The sequence below is a fragment of the Protopterus annectens genome, chromosome 1.part1 (genome assembly GCF_019279795.1).
Source record: "Protopterus annectens isolate FY-2018-M chromosome 1.part1, PAN1.0, whole genome shotgun sequence".
In the NCBI taxonomy this organism is placed as follows: Eukaryota; Metazoa; Chordata; order Ceratodontiformes; family Protopteridae; genus Protopterus; species Protopterus annectens.
The window spans coordinates 1,515,404,658-1,515,421,355 of NC_056726.1; the positions used below are offsets into that span (position 1 = coordinate 1,515,404,658).

The 16,698-nt window shown below is 36.6% G+C and overlaps 1 protein-coding gene across 6 annotated transcripts in view; it reads left to right on the top strand.

The window, feature by feature from the left end:
• Positions 1–16,698, top strand: part of ADGRB2 (adhesion G protein-coupled receptor B2) — a 5,411,420-nt gene that overhangs the window by 4,593,389 nt on the left and 801,333 nt on the right. For all 6 annotated transcript variants that reach the window (XM_044082710.1, XM_044082742.1, XM_044082734.1 and 3 more), the window contains one exon: positions 791–941. In XM_044082710.1, the coding sequence (XP_043938645.1) occupies positions 791–941 (151 nt within the window). The remainder of the gene's footprint in view (positions 1–790; positions 942–16,698) is intronic.

Below are 16,698 nucleotides of genomic sequence, written 5' to 3' on the forward strand. Positions count from 1 at the left end.
GCTAAATCTGATTCCAACTTTTATGTCACATGATATGGATGAGTTTCTAAGTGTACTGTGAAATACACAGCAACATGGACTTGATTGTATATATCTGTGTACTTAGTATTGTATGATGCATGTCTCTAGATTATCTGTGATTTCTGCATGCTAAATAATCCCATGACAAAGTGCATTATCTGTTTATCATAGAGGGAGGATGTAGATCAGAATGTAACGTGTATGCTTTGTCTTTAAGAAGCATACAAGGCTATATGTCTACATATAAATTCCAGACACGTGCAATCCCTAGTGACATTTTGTAGAAGCAGTCAGAGAGCGAACATGTATGATCGCAGTAGTTAGTTTGTATATACGTTACTTAGTCATAGTCAATAAGCCTCTATAGTGATGTGCTTGTATAGAATAAAGCTACTTAAACAGAACCCACGAAGACTCATTTATTCATGTACCAACACGAAAGCGACACTGGTGATATATTTGGTCTCCCATTCAACACCTAGATTTGCTTACTAACATGCGTGCATGATATTATATGTATTTCATAAAAAACTGAAGAATGTGCAAATCTGTGATGGTTGTAGTTTGCCATACCTGCATTATGGCGCTGCAGTGTGATATTTTGGTGAGTAGGACTTCAAGCTGTAAGTTCGCGACATGAGAGATCTCTGCTTTTCTGAAGTTTACATGGCTAGCATTTAACATGCACTCTATTCATGACAGATCTCTGCTTTTCTGAAGTTTACATGGCTAACATTTAATGCACTCTGTTTTATTATTTCTCCGTCAGGGACTGTGTGCCACGACTGCTGCGTTTCTTCATTTCTTCTTCCTGTCGTCCTTCTGCTGGGTTCTTACAGAGGCTTGGCAATCATACCTAGCTGTGATTGGTAAACTCCGAACCCGTCTCATCCGCAAACGCTTCCTTTGCTTGGGTTGGGGTAAGTGTGCCTCTCATTCAGTCCTGTTTCATTATAATACTTCAACTGCTATTTGAATGTGCAACAAAATGGGCCTTCCAGTCTGATAATATGGTGTTCATTTATTGTATGGTGCCTTTTATTTTCTGAGCTACAACACAGAGCAATATCTGTTTGCCATACCTCTCAGCCTGTCAGAGCAAGAAATCTGGACAAATCCATAAATAAAAGTTGGATAAAGGCCCATAAATAGGGACATTTTTTAAACTTAGAAAGTTGATAGAATAACACGGTTTGCATTAGTATGGATTTTCTAAAGGGTATGAAGTCTGAAACTCAAATGTCTGTCATTATTTTCTAACTTCAGTCTTCAACGATTTGTCACTAATTTGCCAGAAAAACACAATTTTATGAAAAAAGGATGAAAAGTATGAGGCAAAAATGTGTACAGTTGAGAGGTATGCTGTTTACATTTAATTGTTAAAATATCATTGTAAGTTCTTGTACAAGCTAGTTTGTAGTGTATATGGAGAATCATTCATGGTGTATTGTAACTAAACACAAGGCGAGTTTAGAAAAATAATAAATTTTCCTACAATTTGCTTGTAGGTAAAGGAATTTGTGTATCAAACCATGAACAAGAAACTGTCCTCAACTAATAGTGTTTAAAAGACTGCAGCATGCAACAACATTTCAAAAGCATTGATGTAACTTATTTTACAAATGGCTGTAGTTTGCTGAGTCTCTGACAATGTCTGCTGGTTTTGGAGAATTGCACTGGTTTTATATAAATGTTCCCTATATTCTTTATCTATTTTTTATTCTCTGTCGTAACAGAAGGAACGGTTAGAGTTCAGGAAGAGAATTCTATTCTGTGTGGGCAGGGATATGACTGAGGTGTGAAGCAGTGAAGTACAAAACCAGATAAAGCCAAATGAGAAGTGAAGTATGCTCTGTTCACTGGGGACATACCCAAATTGTGTGATACAGAAATTCAAGCTTCCTGTTTTCCAGCTGTGAAATAGACCAGAAGCAAATTTTGAATACATTTTTCATAGTCTTTAATTTCATGTATTTCAGTTGAATTAAATGGAAAAAAAACTAAATGCAATATATAGTTAACTGCACCATATCAGGAAAGTATAAAAATGTCCTTCATGCACGGAATCCTAAAATTTAGTGCAGTTAAAATAATCTAGATGTTGGATTTGTTTTGAAATAAGATAATTTGAATGTTATCACAAAAAGTGTAATTGAAGCACATTTCTCAAATACAGGGAGGGATGTTTTCATTTTCAACCAGGAGTTTATTTCCACCACTGTTGTTTGACATTGAAGCTGATATGTATAAGCTAAGGGAGTGTGTAGGTGGGTGGGTGGGAAATCTCAGGAAATTTGGAAAACTCAGTCTCTAAAGGCATGAAAATCTGTTCATATTCAAACAAATTAAGTACTGAGCAGTCAGGACATGAGCAGCCTAGTAGACCCTGTGTGCTCACCATATGTTTGTCTTCCTTGCTAACATTAAGAGAAAGTTAAAACGACTGTGTGACAGAAAGACTATATGACTTTGCATGCCCTTATTTAGTAAGCCTAAGCAATCTGAGCTCACGTCATACAAAACTACCGTACTGTACTCTGTACTGTGACCAAACCCATTTATAGAAGTGTGGATCAGAAAACAATAAATGGGGCAAATCTTTGTTAGTCCAAGAAAGACCTTTAAGATGCATTCAAAGAATTCAAGTAAAACTCAGACTGTGACAGTTCAAAGTTCAATAAGGTGCTGCATCTACCTTGAAAACATGTTTTGTATTATCCACGACATTCCAAAAATGTATGATTGTCATATCAACAAATAGCTTTGATGATACCCACTTCAAGAAAACCAGAAGCACAACAGGTGAATGAAGGCATAGTCTAAAAAAAAAAGTAACAAATGTTTTTTTTGGAGGCCAGATCATCTTCTCTCTATACCACTATTTGCTTAGTTTGTATGCACTGTATGTTAGGGAACTAGAACATCATGGCCACAGCAATTTCCTTTGAAAATCAATCTCTGTAACATGACAGCATGTTAGCGATCTGGCACTTGAGGAAATAGATTGCTTTTATTTCCATCTCCTAGATCTGGGGTACACCAAGGCTCATACCTTGGTCAATTGCTTTATTTTTTTTATTGTATACAGTACTAAGTCTAAAACTCATCCTGATTCCTGATGCCTGATCCCTGATGCCTGATCCCTGATGCCTGATGTCTTATCCCTGATTCCTGATGCCTGATCCCTGATTCCTGATCCCTGATTCCTGATGCCTGATCCCTGATGATTTGGCACTTCTCTGCTATCACTGATTCTCATCTTCAGCTGCTACCACCCATGAGGTCTCTGCATATCCATAATCTGTTCACTTTTGATTCAGATATAAAGACCTGCTGTTATTCTTAAAACCAAGATAATCCTACATTGTGCTATTGTCGGGCTACAAACCAGGTGTGTTCTACCTACAGTCAGCAACCTTACTGCTGCGACACTAACAAAGGAAACAAGCTGCCATCTGTTATATAATGAAAAAAAAGTAATAAAATAAAACCATGGAAGGAGGACAAAGGAGCTCACTTAAAATACACAATTGTTTCTCAGTTTAGTGCTTTCATCCACTATAGGGACATCATCACAACAGAGTTAAAATGGCAATCATTTTATTTTAGAACAGATAAGTATCACATGATTAAGATTGTTTAAAAATGTAAAGATAAATGCACTATTGTAACAACCCATGGATATATATATATATACCTATATATATGGATTTCATACACTTGGTCGAATTTCATTTAGTCGAAAATGATTCCAGGCAGTTCACTTCACTGAAAGCTCACTTGACTGAAAGCTCACATGGTCGAATTACATTTGGTCGAAAAAGGAATATAGCCCCTGCCCCACTGCAGTGCAACCCTGGAGTGAGAATATTAAATTGGGGGGGGGGCATAGCCCCCCACATTATGACAATAGTTTTTACTAAAGATATATATACCAATGCATTTCTAATGGATATACCTTCATATAAGTGAATACATACATATATATATATATAAAATCCCACACAACATATATATATATATATATATATATATATATATATATATATATATATATATATACATACATACATACATACATACACACACATTTATTTATTTATTTATGTATTGCATTTGTTTACTGGGAAAGTACACTGGGCCTTGAAGAGCCCATTTTCAGTGGGGGCCCAAAGAGAAAAGCTCCACATACAAATTATCCAGAAAATACAATCTCAGTTACATGAGTGGCTAGAAGACTATACAGTAACACTAATAGGCATGATTTTAAGATAACACAGTATAATGTACGTCAGAGTTAACACTGTATTCACAATAAGTAGCTGGGAATGGACTGATGAGGAGAAGGCTGTACAGTAACAATAATAGACATGATTTTAAGATTAACACAGTATAATGTACATGTCAGAGTTAACATTGTATTCACAATAAGTAGCTGGGAATGGACTGATGAGGAGAAGGCTGTACAGTAACAATAATAGACATGACTTTAAGATAACACGGTATAATGTACGTCAGAGTTAACAGTGTATTCACAATAAGTAGCTGGGAATGGATTGAAGGGGAGAAGGTTATACAGTAACAATAATATTCATGATTTCAAGATAACATGGTATAATGAACATGTCAGAGTTAACACTGTATTCACAATAAGTAGCTAGGAATGGATTGAAGAGGAGAAGGCTGTACAGTAACAATAATATTCATGATTTTAAGATAACACAGTATAATGTACATGTCTGAGTTAACAGTGTATTCACAATAAGTAGCTGGGAATGGACTGATCAGAAGGCTATACAGTAACAATAATAGACATGATTTTAAGATAACACACTATAATGTACATGTCAGAGTTAACACTGTATTACAATAAGTAGCTGGGAATGGATTGAAGGGGAGAAGGCTATACAGTAACAATAATATTCATGATTTAAGATAACACAGTATAATGAACATGTCAGAGTTAACACTGTATTCACAATAAGTAGCTGGGAATGGACTGATCAGAAGGCTATACAGTAACAATAATAGACATGATTTTAAGATAACACAGTATAATGAACATGTCAGAGTTAACACTGTATTCACAATAAGTAGCTGGGAATGGACTGATCAGAAGGCTATACAGTAACAATAATATTCATGATTTAAGATAACACAGTATAATGAACATGTCAGAGTTAACAGTGTATTCACAATAAGTAGCTGGGAATGGACTGATCAGAAGGCTGTACAGTAACAATAATATTCATGATTTTAAGATAACACGGTATAATGAACATGTCAGAGTTAACACTGTATTCACAATAAGTAACTGGGAATGGACTGATCAGAAGGCTATACAGTAACAATAATAGACATGATTTTAAGATAACACGGTATAATGTACATGTCAGAGTTAACAGTGTATTCACAATAAGTAGCTAGGAATGGATTGATGAGGAGAAGGCTATACAGTAACAATAATATTCATGATTTTAAGATAACACAGTATAATGTACATGTCTGAGTTAACAGTGTATTCACAATAAGTAGCTGGGAATGGACTGATCAGAAGGCTGTACATCTGCAGCAACTTAACTGGCTTGAACTATCAAACATGTTACTTCTTTCCCAACTCACATTTGTTCATAGAGCATTTTACCAACCTCACAACACACCTATACTCTCCAACCTCTTCATCCCCTACTCTAATCTAAACTCCCTCCGTTCATCTAGCAAACTGCTAGTTACCTTAACCAAATCTAAAAACCTAGCAGGTGATTCCCTTTTTTCAAATACCATTGGAAAACACTGGAATCAACTTCCTTCTGAACTTACTTCCATTGCTTCCACTGTTTTGTTTAAACAAAAACTCAGAAGTTACCTTAAAAGCCACTGGATGTGTCCCTGCTCAAATCCTGACTAAAATAATTTCCATCTATTAATCTCGTTTCTCTCCCTACTCGTCTGTCCCTTCTGCTTCCTCCCTTACCTTTCTTTTTTCTACCTTTACAGACTGCTCCTCGTCATAGCTCATCTTTATGGCCCTGAGTCTCTCTCTAACTACCTTATGTCTATCTGCTCTCTGTCTACTGTTGCTTCTCTTTCTTTAATCTTATACTTCCTCCTTGGTATTAATACATGTTAGAATGTTCAACATTATGTTACTTAGATTGCTAGAAAGTTAAGTACTTTTCTTTCGGTTATCTTATTACATTTCCTTTTCCATGTTTTTTCACTTTTTTTTCCCTGTTTTTAGATATAGGTAATAATGTGTATTATGTCATTTGTCCTCATGATGTATCTCCTTTTGTCTATATGTGGAGCTTTTCTCCCCGGGCCTCTGCTGAAAATGGAAATATATCCAGTTGGACTAGCCCGGTCAACAAATGTAAAATAAATAAATAAATAAATGTCAGAGTTAACAGTGTATTCACAATAAGTAGCTGGTAATGGATTGATGGGGTGAAGGCTATACAGTAACAATAATAGGTATGGCTTTAAGATAACACAGTATAATGTACATGTCAGAGTTAACACTGTATTCACAATAAGTAGCTGGGAATGGACTGATCAGAAGGCTGTACAGTAACAATAATAGACATGATTTTAAGATAACACAGTATAATGAACATGTCAGAGTTAACACTGTATTCACAATAAGTAGCTGGGAATGGACTGATCAGAAGGCTATACAGTAACAATAACAGACATGACTTTAAGATAACACAGTATAATGAACATGTCAGAGTTAACACTGTATTCACAATAAGTAGCTGGGAATGGACTGATCAGAAGGCTATACAGTAACAATAATATTCATGATTTAAGATAACACAGTATAATGAACATGTCAGAGTTAACACTGTATTCACAATAAGTAGCTGGGAATGGATTGAAGGGGAGAAGGCTATACAGTAACAATAATATTCATGATTTTAAGATAACACAGTATAATGTACATGTCTGAGTTAACAGTGTATTCACAATAAGTAGCTGGGAATGGACTGATCAGAAGGCTATACAGTAACAATAATAGACATGATTTAAGATTACACAGTATAATGAACATGTCAGAGTTAACAGTGTATTCACAATAAGTAGCTGGGAATGGACTGATCAGAAGGCTATACAGTAACAATAATATTCATGATTTAAGATAACACAGTATAATGAACATGTCAGAGTTAACACTGTATTCACAATAAGTAGCTGGGAATGGACTGATCAGAAGGCTATACAGTAACAATAACAGACATGACTTTAAGATAACACAGTATAATGAACATGTCAGAGTTAACACTGTATTCACAATAAGTAGCTGGGAATGGATTGATGAGGAGAAGGCTATACAGTAACAATAATATTCATGATTTAAGATAACACAGTATAATGAACATGTCAGAGTTAACAGTGTATTCACAATAAGTAGCTGGGAATGGATTGAAGGGGAGAAGGCTATACAGTAACAATAATATTCAAAGTTAAATGCCAAGAAATGCATAGTCATACCCTTCGGGAAAAATAAGGTTACCCCTAGCTACCATATAGGTGGCAATCCCCTGAACACAGAAGAAGTTATTAGGGACTTGGGAACCCAGGTTGACAGTAGCCTTTCATTCGACACTCATATTGCTAAAGTAGTTAGGAAGACCTTCTACATTGCCCACCTTATCATGAAGGGATTCACATCTAGATCAAGGGAAGTCATAGTCTCCCTATACTCATCACTCATCAGACCAATGATCGAAAGTACAATGCCCCATTCGAATGTATCTGACCCGACACTTGCAGCAGCTGGAGAGGCCACAAAAGTTCCTCACCAAAAGGATAAAGGGTCGCAAAATCTGTCTTATGCTGCCCGACTGAAAGAACTCCAGTTATATTCAGTTGCTTACCGCTTGCTCAGAGGTGACCTATGCCTGACATACAAGGCCATGTCAAACCCAGATTTGATGAACATGCTTCATCTCAAAAATCTAGATCCCTCAGAGCCACAAGGGCGGAGACTTAAACCTCGACACGGTTATTAATAGGTCGTGCTGGTTGGTTAGATTCATCACCCAAAGACTCCCTATGCTGTGGAACAAAATCCCGGTTTATGTGAGGCAGAGCACCTCGCTGGCCTTGTTCAAGAGGAATCTTGACCAATGGATGGGAGATCGCAGATACACCCCAGGGGTTACCTCAGTGTCACTGCTCGACAGAGGCACAGCAAAATAATGGGCATAGTTTCTCCAAACTAAAGGGGTGGCGTAAGCCACAAAACTATGGGCTAGGCTTATAAATGCCCTCGGGCAGATAGCCTAGTATGAACCTATGAACCTATGAACCTATGATTTTAAGATAACACAGTATAATGTACATGTCAGTTAACACTGTATTCACAATAAGTAGCTGGGAATGGATTGATGAGGAGAAGGCTATACAGTAACAATAATATTCATGATTTTAAGATAACACAGTATAATGAACATGTCAGAGTTAACAGTGTATTCACAATAAGTAGCTGGGAATGGATTGATGAGGAGAAGGCTATACAGTAACAATAATATTCATGATTTTAAGATAACACAGTATAATGAACATGTCAGAGTTAACAGTGTATTCACAATAAGTAGCTGGGAATGGATTGATGAGGAGAAGGCTATACAGTAACAATAATATTCATGATTTAAGATAACACAGTATAATGAACATGTCAGAGTTAACACTGTATTCACAATAAGTAGCTGGGAATGGACTGATCAGAAGGCTATACAGTAACAATAATAGACATGATTTTAAGATAACACAGTATAATGAACATGTCAGAGTTAACAGTGTATTCACAATAAGTAGCTGGGAATGGACTGATCAGAAGGCTATACAGTAACAATAATATTCATGATTTTAAGATAACACAGTATAATGAACATGTCAGAGTTAACACTGTATTCACAATAAGTAGCTGGGAATGGATTGAAGGGGAGAAGGCTATACAGTAACAATAATATTCATGATTTAAGATAACACAGTATAATGAACATGTCAGAGTTAACACTGTATTCACAATAAGTAGCTGGGAATGGACTGATCAGAAGGCTATACAGTAACAATAATATTCATGATTTTAAGATAACACAGTATAATGAACATGTCAGAGTTAACACTGTATTCACAATAAGTAGCTGGGAATGGATTGAAGGGGAGAAGGCTATACAGTAACAATAATATTCATGATTTAAGATAACACAGTATAATGAACATGTCAGAGTTAACACTGTATTCACAATAAGTAGCTGGGAATGGACTGATCAGAAGGCTATACAGTAACAATAATAGACATGATTTTAAGATAACACAGTATAATGAACATGTCAGAGTTAACACTGTATTCACAATAAGTAGCTGGGAATGGACTGATCAGAAGGCTATACAGTAACAATAATATTCATGATTTAAGATAACACAGTATAATGAACATGTCAGAGTTAACACTGTATTCACAATAAGTAGCTGGGAATGGACTGATCAGAAGGCTATACAGTAACAATAACAGACATGACTTTAAGATAACACAGTATAATGAACATGTCAGAGTTAACACTGTATTCACAATAAGTAGCTGGGAATGGATTGATGAGGAGAAGGCTATACAGTAACAATAATAGACATGATTTTAAGATAACACACTATAATGTACATGTCAGAGTTAACAGTGTATTCACAATAAGTAGCTGGGAATGGATTGATGAGGAGAAGGCTATACAGTAGCAATAATATTCATGATTTTAAGATAACACAGTATAATGTACATGTCTGAGTTAACAGTGTATTCACAATAAGTAGCTGGGAATGGACTGATCAGAAGGCTATACAGTAACAATAATAGACATGATTTTAAGATAACACACTATAATGTACATGTCAGAGTTAACACTGTATTACAATAAGTAGCTGGGAATGGATTGAAGGGGAGAAGGCTATACAGTAACAATAATATTCATGATTTAAGATAACACAGTATAATGAACATGTCAGAGTTAACACTGTATTCACAATAAGTAGCTGGGAATGGACTGATCAGAAGGCTATACAGTAACAATAATAGACATGATTTTAAGATAACACAGTATAATGAACATGTCAGAGTTAACACTGTATTCACAATAAGTAGCTGGGAATGGACTGATCAGAAGGCTATACAGTAACAATAATATTCATGATTTTAAGATAACACAGTATAATGAACATGTCAGAGTTAACACTGTATTCACAATAAGTAGCTGGGAATGGACTGATCAGAAGGCTATACAGTAACAATAATATTCATGATTTAAGATAACACAGTATAATGAACATGTCAGAGTTAACACTGTATTCACAATAAGTAGCTGGGAATGGACTGATCAGAAGGCTATACAGTAACAATAATATTCATGATTTTAAGATAACACAGTATAATGTACATGTCTGAGTTAACAGTGTATTCACAATAAGTAGCTGGGAATGGATTGATCAGAAGGCTGTACAGTAACAATAATAGACATGATTTTAAGATAACACGGTATCGTCCCCCTGTACTCATCACTTATTAGACCTATGATTGAGTACAATGCCCCGTTCGGAATGTATCTGACCAGACACCTGCTGCAGCTTGAAAGGCCCCAAAAGTTCCTCACCAAAAGGATAAAGGGTCTCAAAAATATGTCTTATGCTGCCCGACTGAAAGAACTCCAGCTCTATTCAGTCTCATACCGCTTGCTCAGAGGTGACCTGTGCCTGACATATAAGGCCATGTCAAACCCAGATTTGATGAATATGCTTCACCTCAAAAATCTAGATCCCTCAGAACCACAAGGGCGGGAGACTTAAACCTTGACACGGTTATAAATAGAACGTGCTGGAGGGACAGATTCATCACCCAGAGACTCCCTATGCTGTGGAACAAAATCCCGGTACATGTGAGGCAGAGCACCTCTCTGGCCTTGTTCAAGAGGAATCTTGACCAATGGATGGGAGATTGCAGATATACCCCAGGGATTACTTCAGTGTCACTGCTTGACAGAGGCACAGCAAAATGATAGGCATAGTTTTTATTCAAACTAAAGGGGTGGCGAAAGCCACATAACTATGGGCTAGGCTTATAAATGCCCTTGGGCAGATAGCCTAGTATGAACCTATGAACCTATGAACCTATAATGAACATGTCAGAGTTAACACTGTATTCACAATAAGTAGTTGAGAATGGACTGATCAGAAGGCTGTACAGTAACAATAATAGACATGATTTTAAGATAACACAGTATAATGTACATGTCAGAGTTAACAGTGTATTCACAATAAGTAGCTGGGAATGGACTGATCAGAAGGCTATACAGTAACAATAATAGACATGATTTTAAGATAACACAGTATAATGTACATGTCAGTTAACACTGTATTCACAATAAGTAGCTGGGAATGGATTGATGAGGAGAAGGCTATACAGTAACAATAATATTCATGATTTTAAGATAACACAGTATAATGAACATGTCAGAGTTAACAGTGTATTCACAATAAGTAGCTGGGAATGGACTGATCAGAAGGCTATACAGTAACCGCTTGCTCAGAGGTGACCTGTGCCTGACATATAAGGCCATGTCAAACCCAGATTTGATGAATATGCTTCACCTCAAAAAATCTAGATCCCTCAGAACCACAAGGGCGGGAGACTTAAACCTTGACACGGTTATAAATAGAACGTGCTGGAGGGACAGATTCATCACCCAGAGACTCCCTATGCTCTGGAACAAAATCCCTGTACATGTGAGGCAGAGCACCTCTCTGGCCTTGTTCAAGAGGAATCTAGACCAATGGATGGGAGATTGCAGATATACCCCAGGGATTACTTCAGTGACACTGCTTGACAGAGGCACAGCAAAATGATAGGCATAGTTTTTATTCAAACTAAAGGGGTGGCGAAAGCCAAATAACTATGGGCTAGGCTTATAAATGCCCTTGGGCAGATAGCCTAGTATGAACCTACGAACAATAATAGGTATGATTTTAAGATAACACAGTATAATGTACATGTCAGAGTTAACACTGTATTCACAGTAAGTAACTGGGAATGGACTGATCAGAAGGCTATACAGTAACAATAATATTCATGATTTAAGATAACACAGTATAATGAACATGTCAGAGTTAACACTGTATTCACAGTAAGTAGCTGGGAATGGACTGATCAGAAGGCTGTACAGTAACAATAATAGACATGATTATAAGATAACACAGTATAATGTACATGTCTGAGTTAACAGTGTATTCACAATAAGTAGCTGGGAATGGATTGATCAGAAGGCTGTACAGTAACAATAATAGACATGATTTTAAGATAACACGGTATCGTCCCCCTGTACTCATCACTTATTAGACCTATGATTGAGTACAATTCCCCGTTCGGAATGTATCTGACCAGACACCTGCTGCAGCTTGAAAGGCCCCAAAAGTTCCTCACCAAAAGGATAAAGGGTCTCAAAAATATGTCTTATTGTGCCCGACTGAAAGAACTCCAGCTCTATTCAGTCTCATACCGCTTGCTCAGAGGTGACCTGTGCCTGACATATAAGGCCATGTCAAACCCAGATTTGATGAATATGCTTCACCTCAAAAAATCTAGATCCCTCAGAACCACAAGGGCGGGAGACTTAAACCTTGACACGGTTATAAATAGAACGTGCTGGAGGGACAGATTCATCACCCAGAGACTCCCTATGCTGTGGAACAAAATCCCGGTACATGTGAGGCAGAGCACCTCTCTGGCCTTGTTCAAGAGGAATCTTGACCAATGGATGGGAGATTGCAGATATACCCCAGGGATTACTTCAGTGTCACTGCTTGACAGAGGCACAGCAAAATGATAGGCATGTCAGAGTTAACACTTTATTCACAATAAAGGGTGGCGAATGGACTGATCAGAAGGCTATACAGTAACAATAATAGACATGATTTTAAGATAACACAGTATAATGAACATGTCAGAGTTAACACTGTATTCACAATAAGTAGCTGGGAATGGACTGATCAGAAGGCTATACAGTAACAATAATATTCATGATTTAAGATAACACAGTATAATGAACATGTCAGAGTTAACACTGTATTCACAATAAGTAGCTGGGAATGGACTGATCAGAAGGCTATACAGTAACAATAATATTCATGATTTTAAGATAACACAGTATAATGAACATGTCAGAGTTAACACTGTATTCACAATAAGTAGCTGGGAATGGACTGATCAGAAGGCTATACAGTAACAATAATATTCATGATTTTAAGATAACACAGTATAATGAACATGTCAGAGTTAACACTGTATTCACAATAAGTAGCTGGGAATGGACTGATCAGAAGGCTATACAGTAACAATAATATTCATGATTTTAAGATAACACAGTATAATGAACATGTCAGAGTTAACAGTGTATTCACAATAAGTAGCTGGGAATGGACTGATCAGAAGGCTATACAGTAACAATAATATTCATGATTTAAGATAACACAGTATAATGAACATGTCAGAGTTAACACTGTATTCACAATAAGTAGCTGGGAATGGACTGATCAGAAGGCTGTACAATAACAATAATAGACATGATTTTAAGATAACACAGTATAATGTACATGTCAGAGTTAACACTGTATTCACAATAAGTAGCTGGGAATGGATTGAAGGGGAGAAGGCTATACAGTAACAATAATATTCATGATTTTAAGATAACACAGTATAATGAACATGTCAGAGTTAACACTGTATTCACAATAAGTAGCTGGGAATGGATTGATGAGGAGAAGGCTATACAGTAACAATAATATTCATGATTTTAAGATAACACAGTATAATGAACATGTCAGAGTTAACACTGTATTCACAATAAGTAGCTGGGAATGGATTGATGAGGAGAAGGCTATACAGTAACAATAATATTCATGATTTTAAGATAACACAGTATAATGTACATGTCTGAGTTAACAGTGTATTCACAATAAGTAGCTGGGAATGGACTGATCAGAAGGCTATACAGTAACAATAATAGACATGATTTTAAGATAACACAGTATAATGAACATGTCAGAGTTAACACTGTATTCACAATAAGTAGCTGGGAATGGACTGATCAGAAGGCTATACAGTAACAATAATATTCATGATTTTAAGATAACACGGTATAATGAACATGTCAGAGTTAACAGTGTATTCACAATAAGTAGCTGGGAATGGATTGATGAGGAGAAGGCTATACAGTAACAATAATATTCATGATTTTAAGATAACACAGTATAATGTACATGTCTGAGTTAACAGTGTATTCACAATAAGTAGCTGGGAATGGATTGATGAGGAGAAGGCTATACAGTAACAATAATAGGCATGATTTAAGATAACACAGTATAATGAACATGTCAGAGTTAACACTGTATTCACAATAAGTAGCTGGGAATGGATTGATGAGGAGAAGGCTATACAGTAACAATAATAGGCATGATTTAAGATAACACAGTATAATGAACATGTCAGAGTTAACACTGTATTCACAATAAGTAGCTGGGAATGGACTGATCAGAAGGCTGTACAGTAACAATAATAGACATGATTTTAAGATAACACAGTATAATGTACATGTCAGAGTTAACAGTGTATTCACAATAAGTAGCTGGGAATGGATTGAAGGGGAGAATATCAGTGCAGAACGACAGGGAGGAATAGGTTCAGGGGGGTAGTAAAGTAGGTAAAAAGAGAGAGGGAGGGTATTATGGCTTGGTAGGTAACAGGGGTAGCCCCATCTGGGATGGTTAGAGTGCTGCTTTGCTAGAAAGAAGAGGATAGGAAAGTAGTTGGAGAAAAAATCAGAGTGGTGGAGTTGGGGTAGTATTTCATACATAATAACAAAGACTGGTATTGTTTAAAGTGGTTTTACATAAAACTGAATAATTTGCATTTTAACTCTGTTCAAGTGAAGTCCATTTATAGGCCAAAAGGTCTAAAGTGAGAAATAAACTGTACTTATTTTTAGGGGAGTTCATTTGTCTTTCTGCCATGGTTTTTTTTTTACGTTATAACTGCAGAGACAGATGATTTAAACATCTTAGCCATGGGGGATCAAACCCTCTAATTCTCCCACAACAGTCCTAGATGAACTCAATGAGAAAGGTATCTCAATATTCACAATAGCATTATCTACTTCCCATCCACTTAAGCAAGTAGAAGAACAAACCCTGTCAAGGATGCATTCCATAATGGTTACTGGGTTATTGACCTGAAGGTCTTTAAAAGCCTAGCCATGTGTACCCAATATAATACAAGAGAAACATAATAAAAAAAGGATCTTGCCTAAACTTGAAATCTTAGTTAGAAATGACTGTCCATATCTAAGAGGGTCATAGGTGAAATCCCCAGCAGGAATTTATGGTTTCCCATCCAGTATCCAGACTACACATAAACAGCGTCATAGAGGGGTTTCCCCCACTCCCAGACTGGATGCAGTCTAGATTAGAGTCAGCCTGAAAACACCAGTGTCTTTCAAACATTAGAAAATAAGGTCTGCTGACTCATTCACATCTTACCTAAGTGAGAACACGATCATAGCCCTGCAGGCAATATTCCAGTCTACACAAGAACAACATAACTCAGCTGTTTGATCAGGAACAGACTTCTACAGTTTTATTTTTTTCTATTACACAACACCAAGTTCAGCTCTTACAGTTTAGAAGCAAAAATTGCACTTCAAAAAAACAAATAACCAGAATATAAATAAAGTAAATAAACCTTTATTTCTTACAGGGAAACTTAGTGCATTGGCATTATAGCATTTATAGATTGATGAAAGGCAAGGTATAGTTTCAGTTTATGAGAAAAAAGGCTTGTTTGTTTCATCCACACACAGTTTACCCTTGGTGTTAATTTAATTCTTGTCCTATTCTTGGTCAGTCAGTGCACTTGGCACTACATCTTCGTAATCTGCACTCTGCCTCCCCCTCATACGCCATCTAACTTCTGTGCACTGAACTCTTCCTTAGTGACAAGTCCTTTTCTGAATATAGTCTGAAATTCCAAAACAGGCTTCCTTTTCACACTAAAACTATGTAAATCACAATGTAATATGCTAAAGGCAGTGAAGACTACCAAAAAGGAATCCCTCCTTCACCTCTTATAATGGCCTACTTTGATTTCAGATTAAAAGCTACTGTATAGTGTTTTATATGTCCCACTGATGACATTGAGACATAGCCTTAGCCTCTGTGCATTTCATATTTCTTTATTCTGGTAATGCGGCTAAAACTAATTCTACTTGTATGAGCTCCTTGACCTGGTAAATGAAGGAAAAAGTAAATCAGTCATCATAGGATAACAGTAGTTTTCCCTTGCAACCCAACTCACATGCTTAATGGTTCATACATTTTTACATAAGTACTACCAGGCTAGCTGTCCTTGTGGGCCATTTTAAGCCTAGCCAAATTCTCTTCCAAAGGTGAGAATCAAACCTTGCTGGGATAAACACCTTAAACATTATAACAATCCCCAACTCCCTGCTACAGTTGTACATGACTCATAACCTAACAATGATAGGTTTCCCTAGGAACACAGGACAATTGCTTCATGGTTGCTACAATAGTTGCTCATGACCTATGATCCAACAATGGTAGGTTTCCCTTAGAACCCAG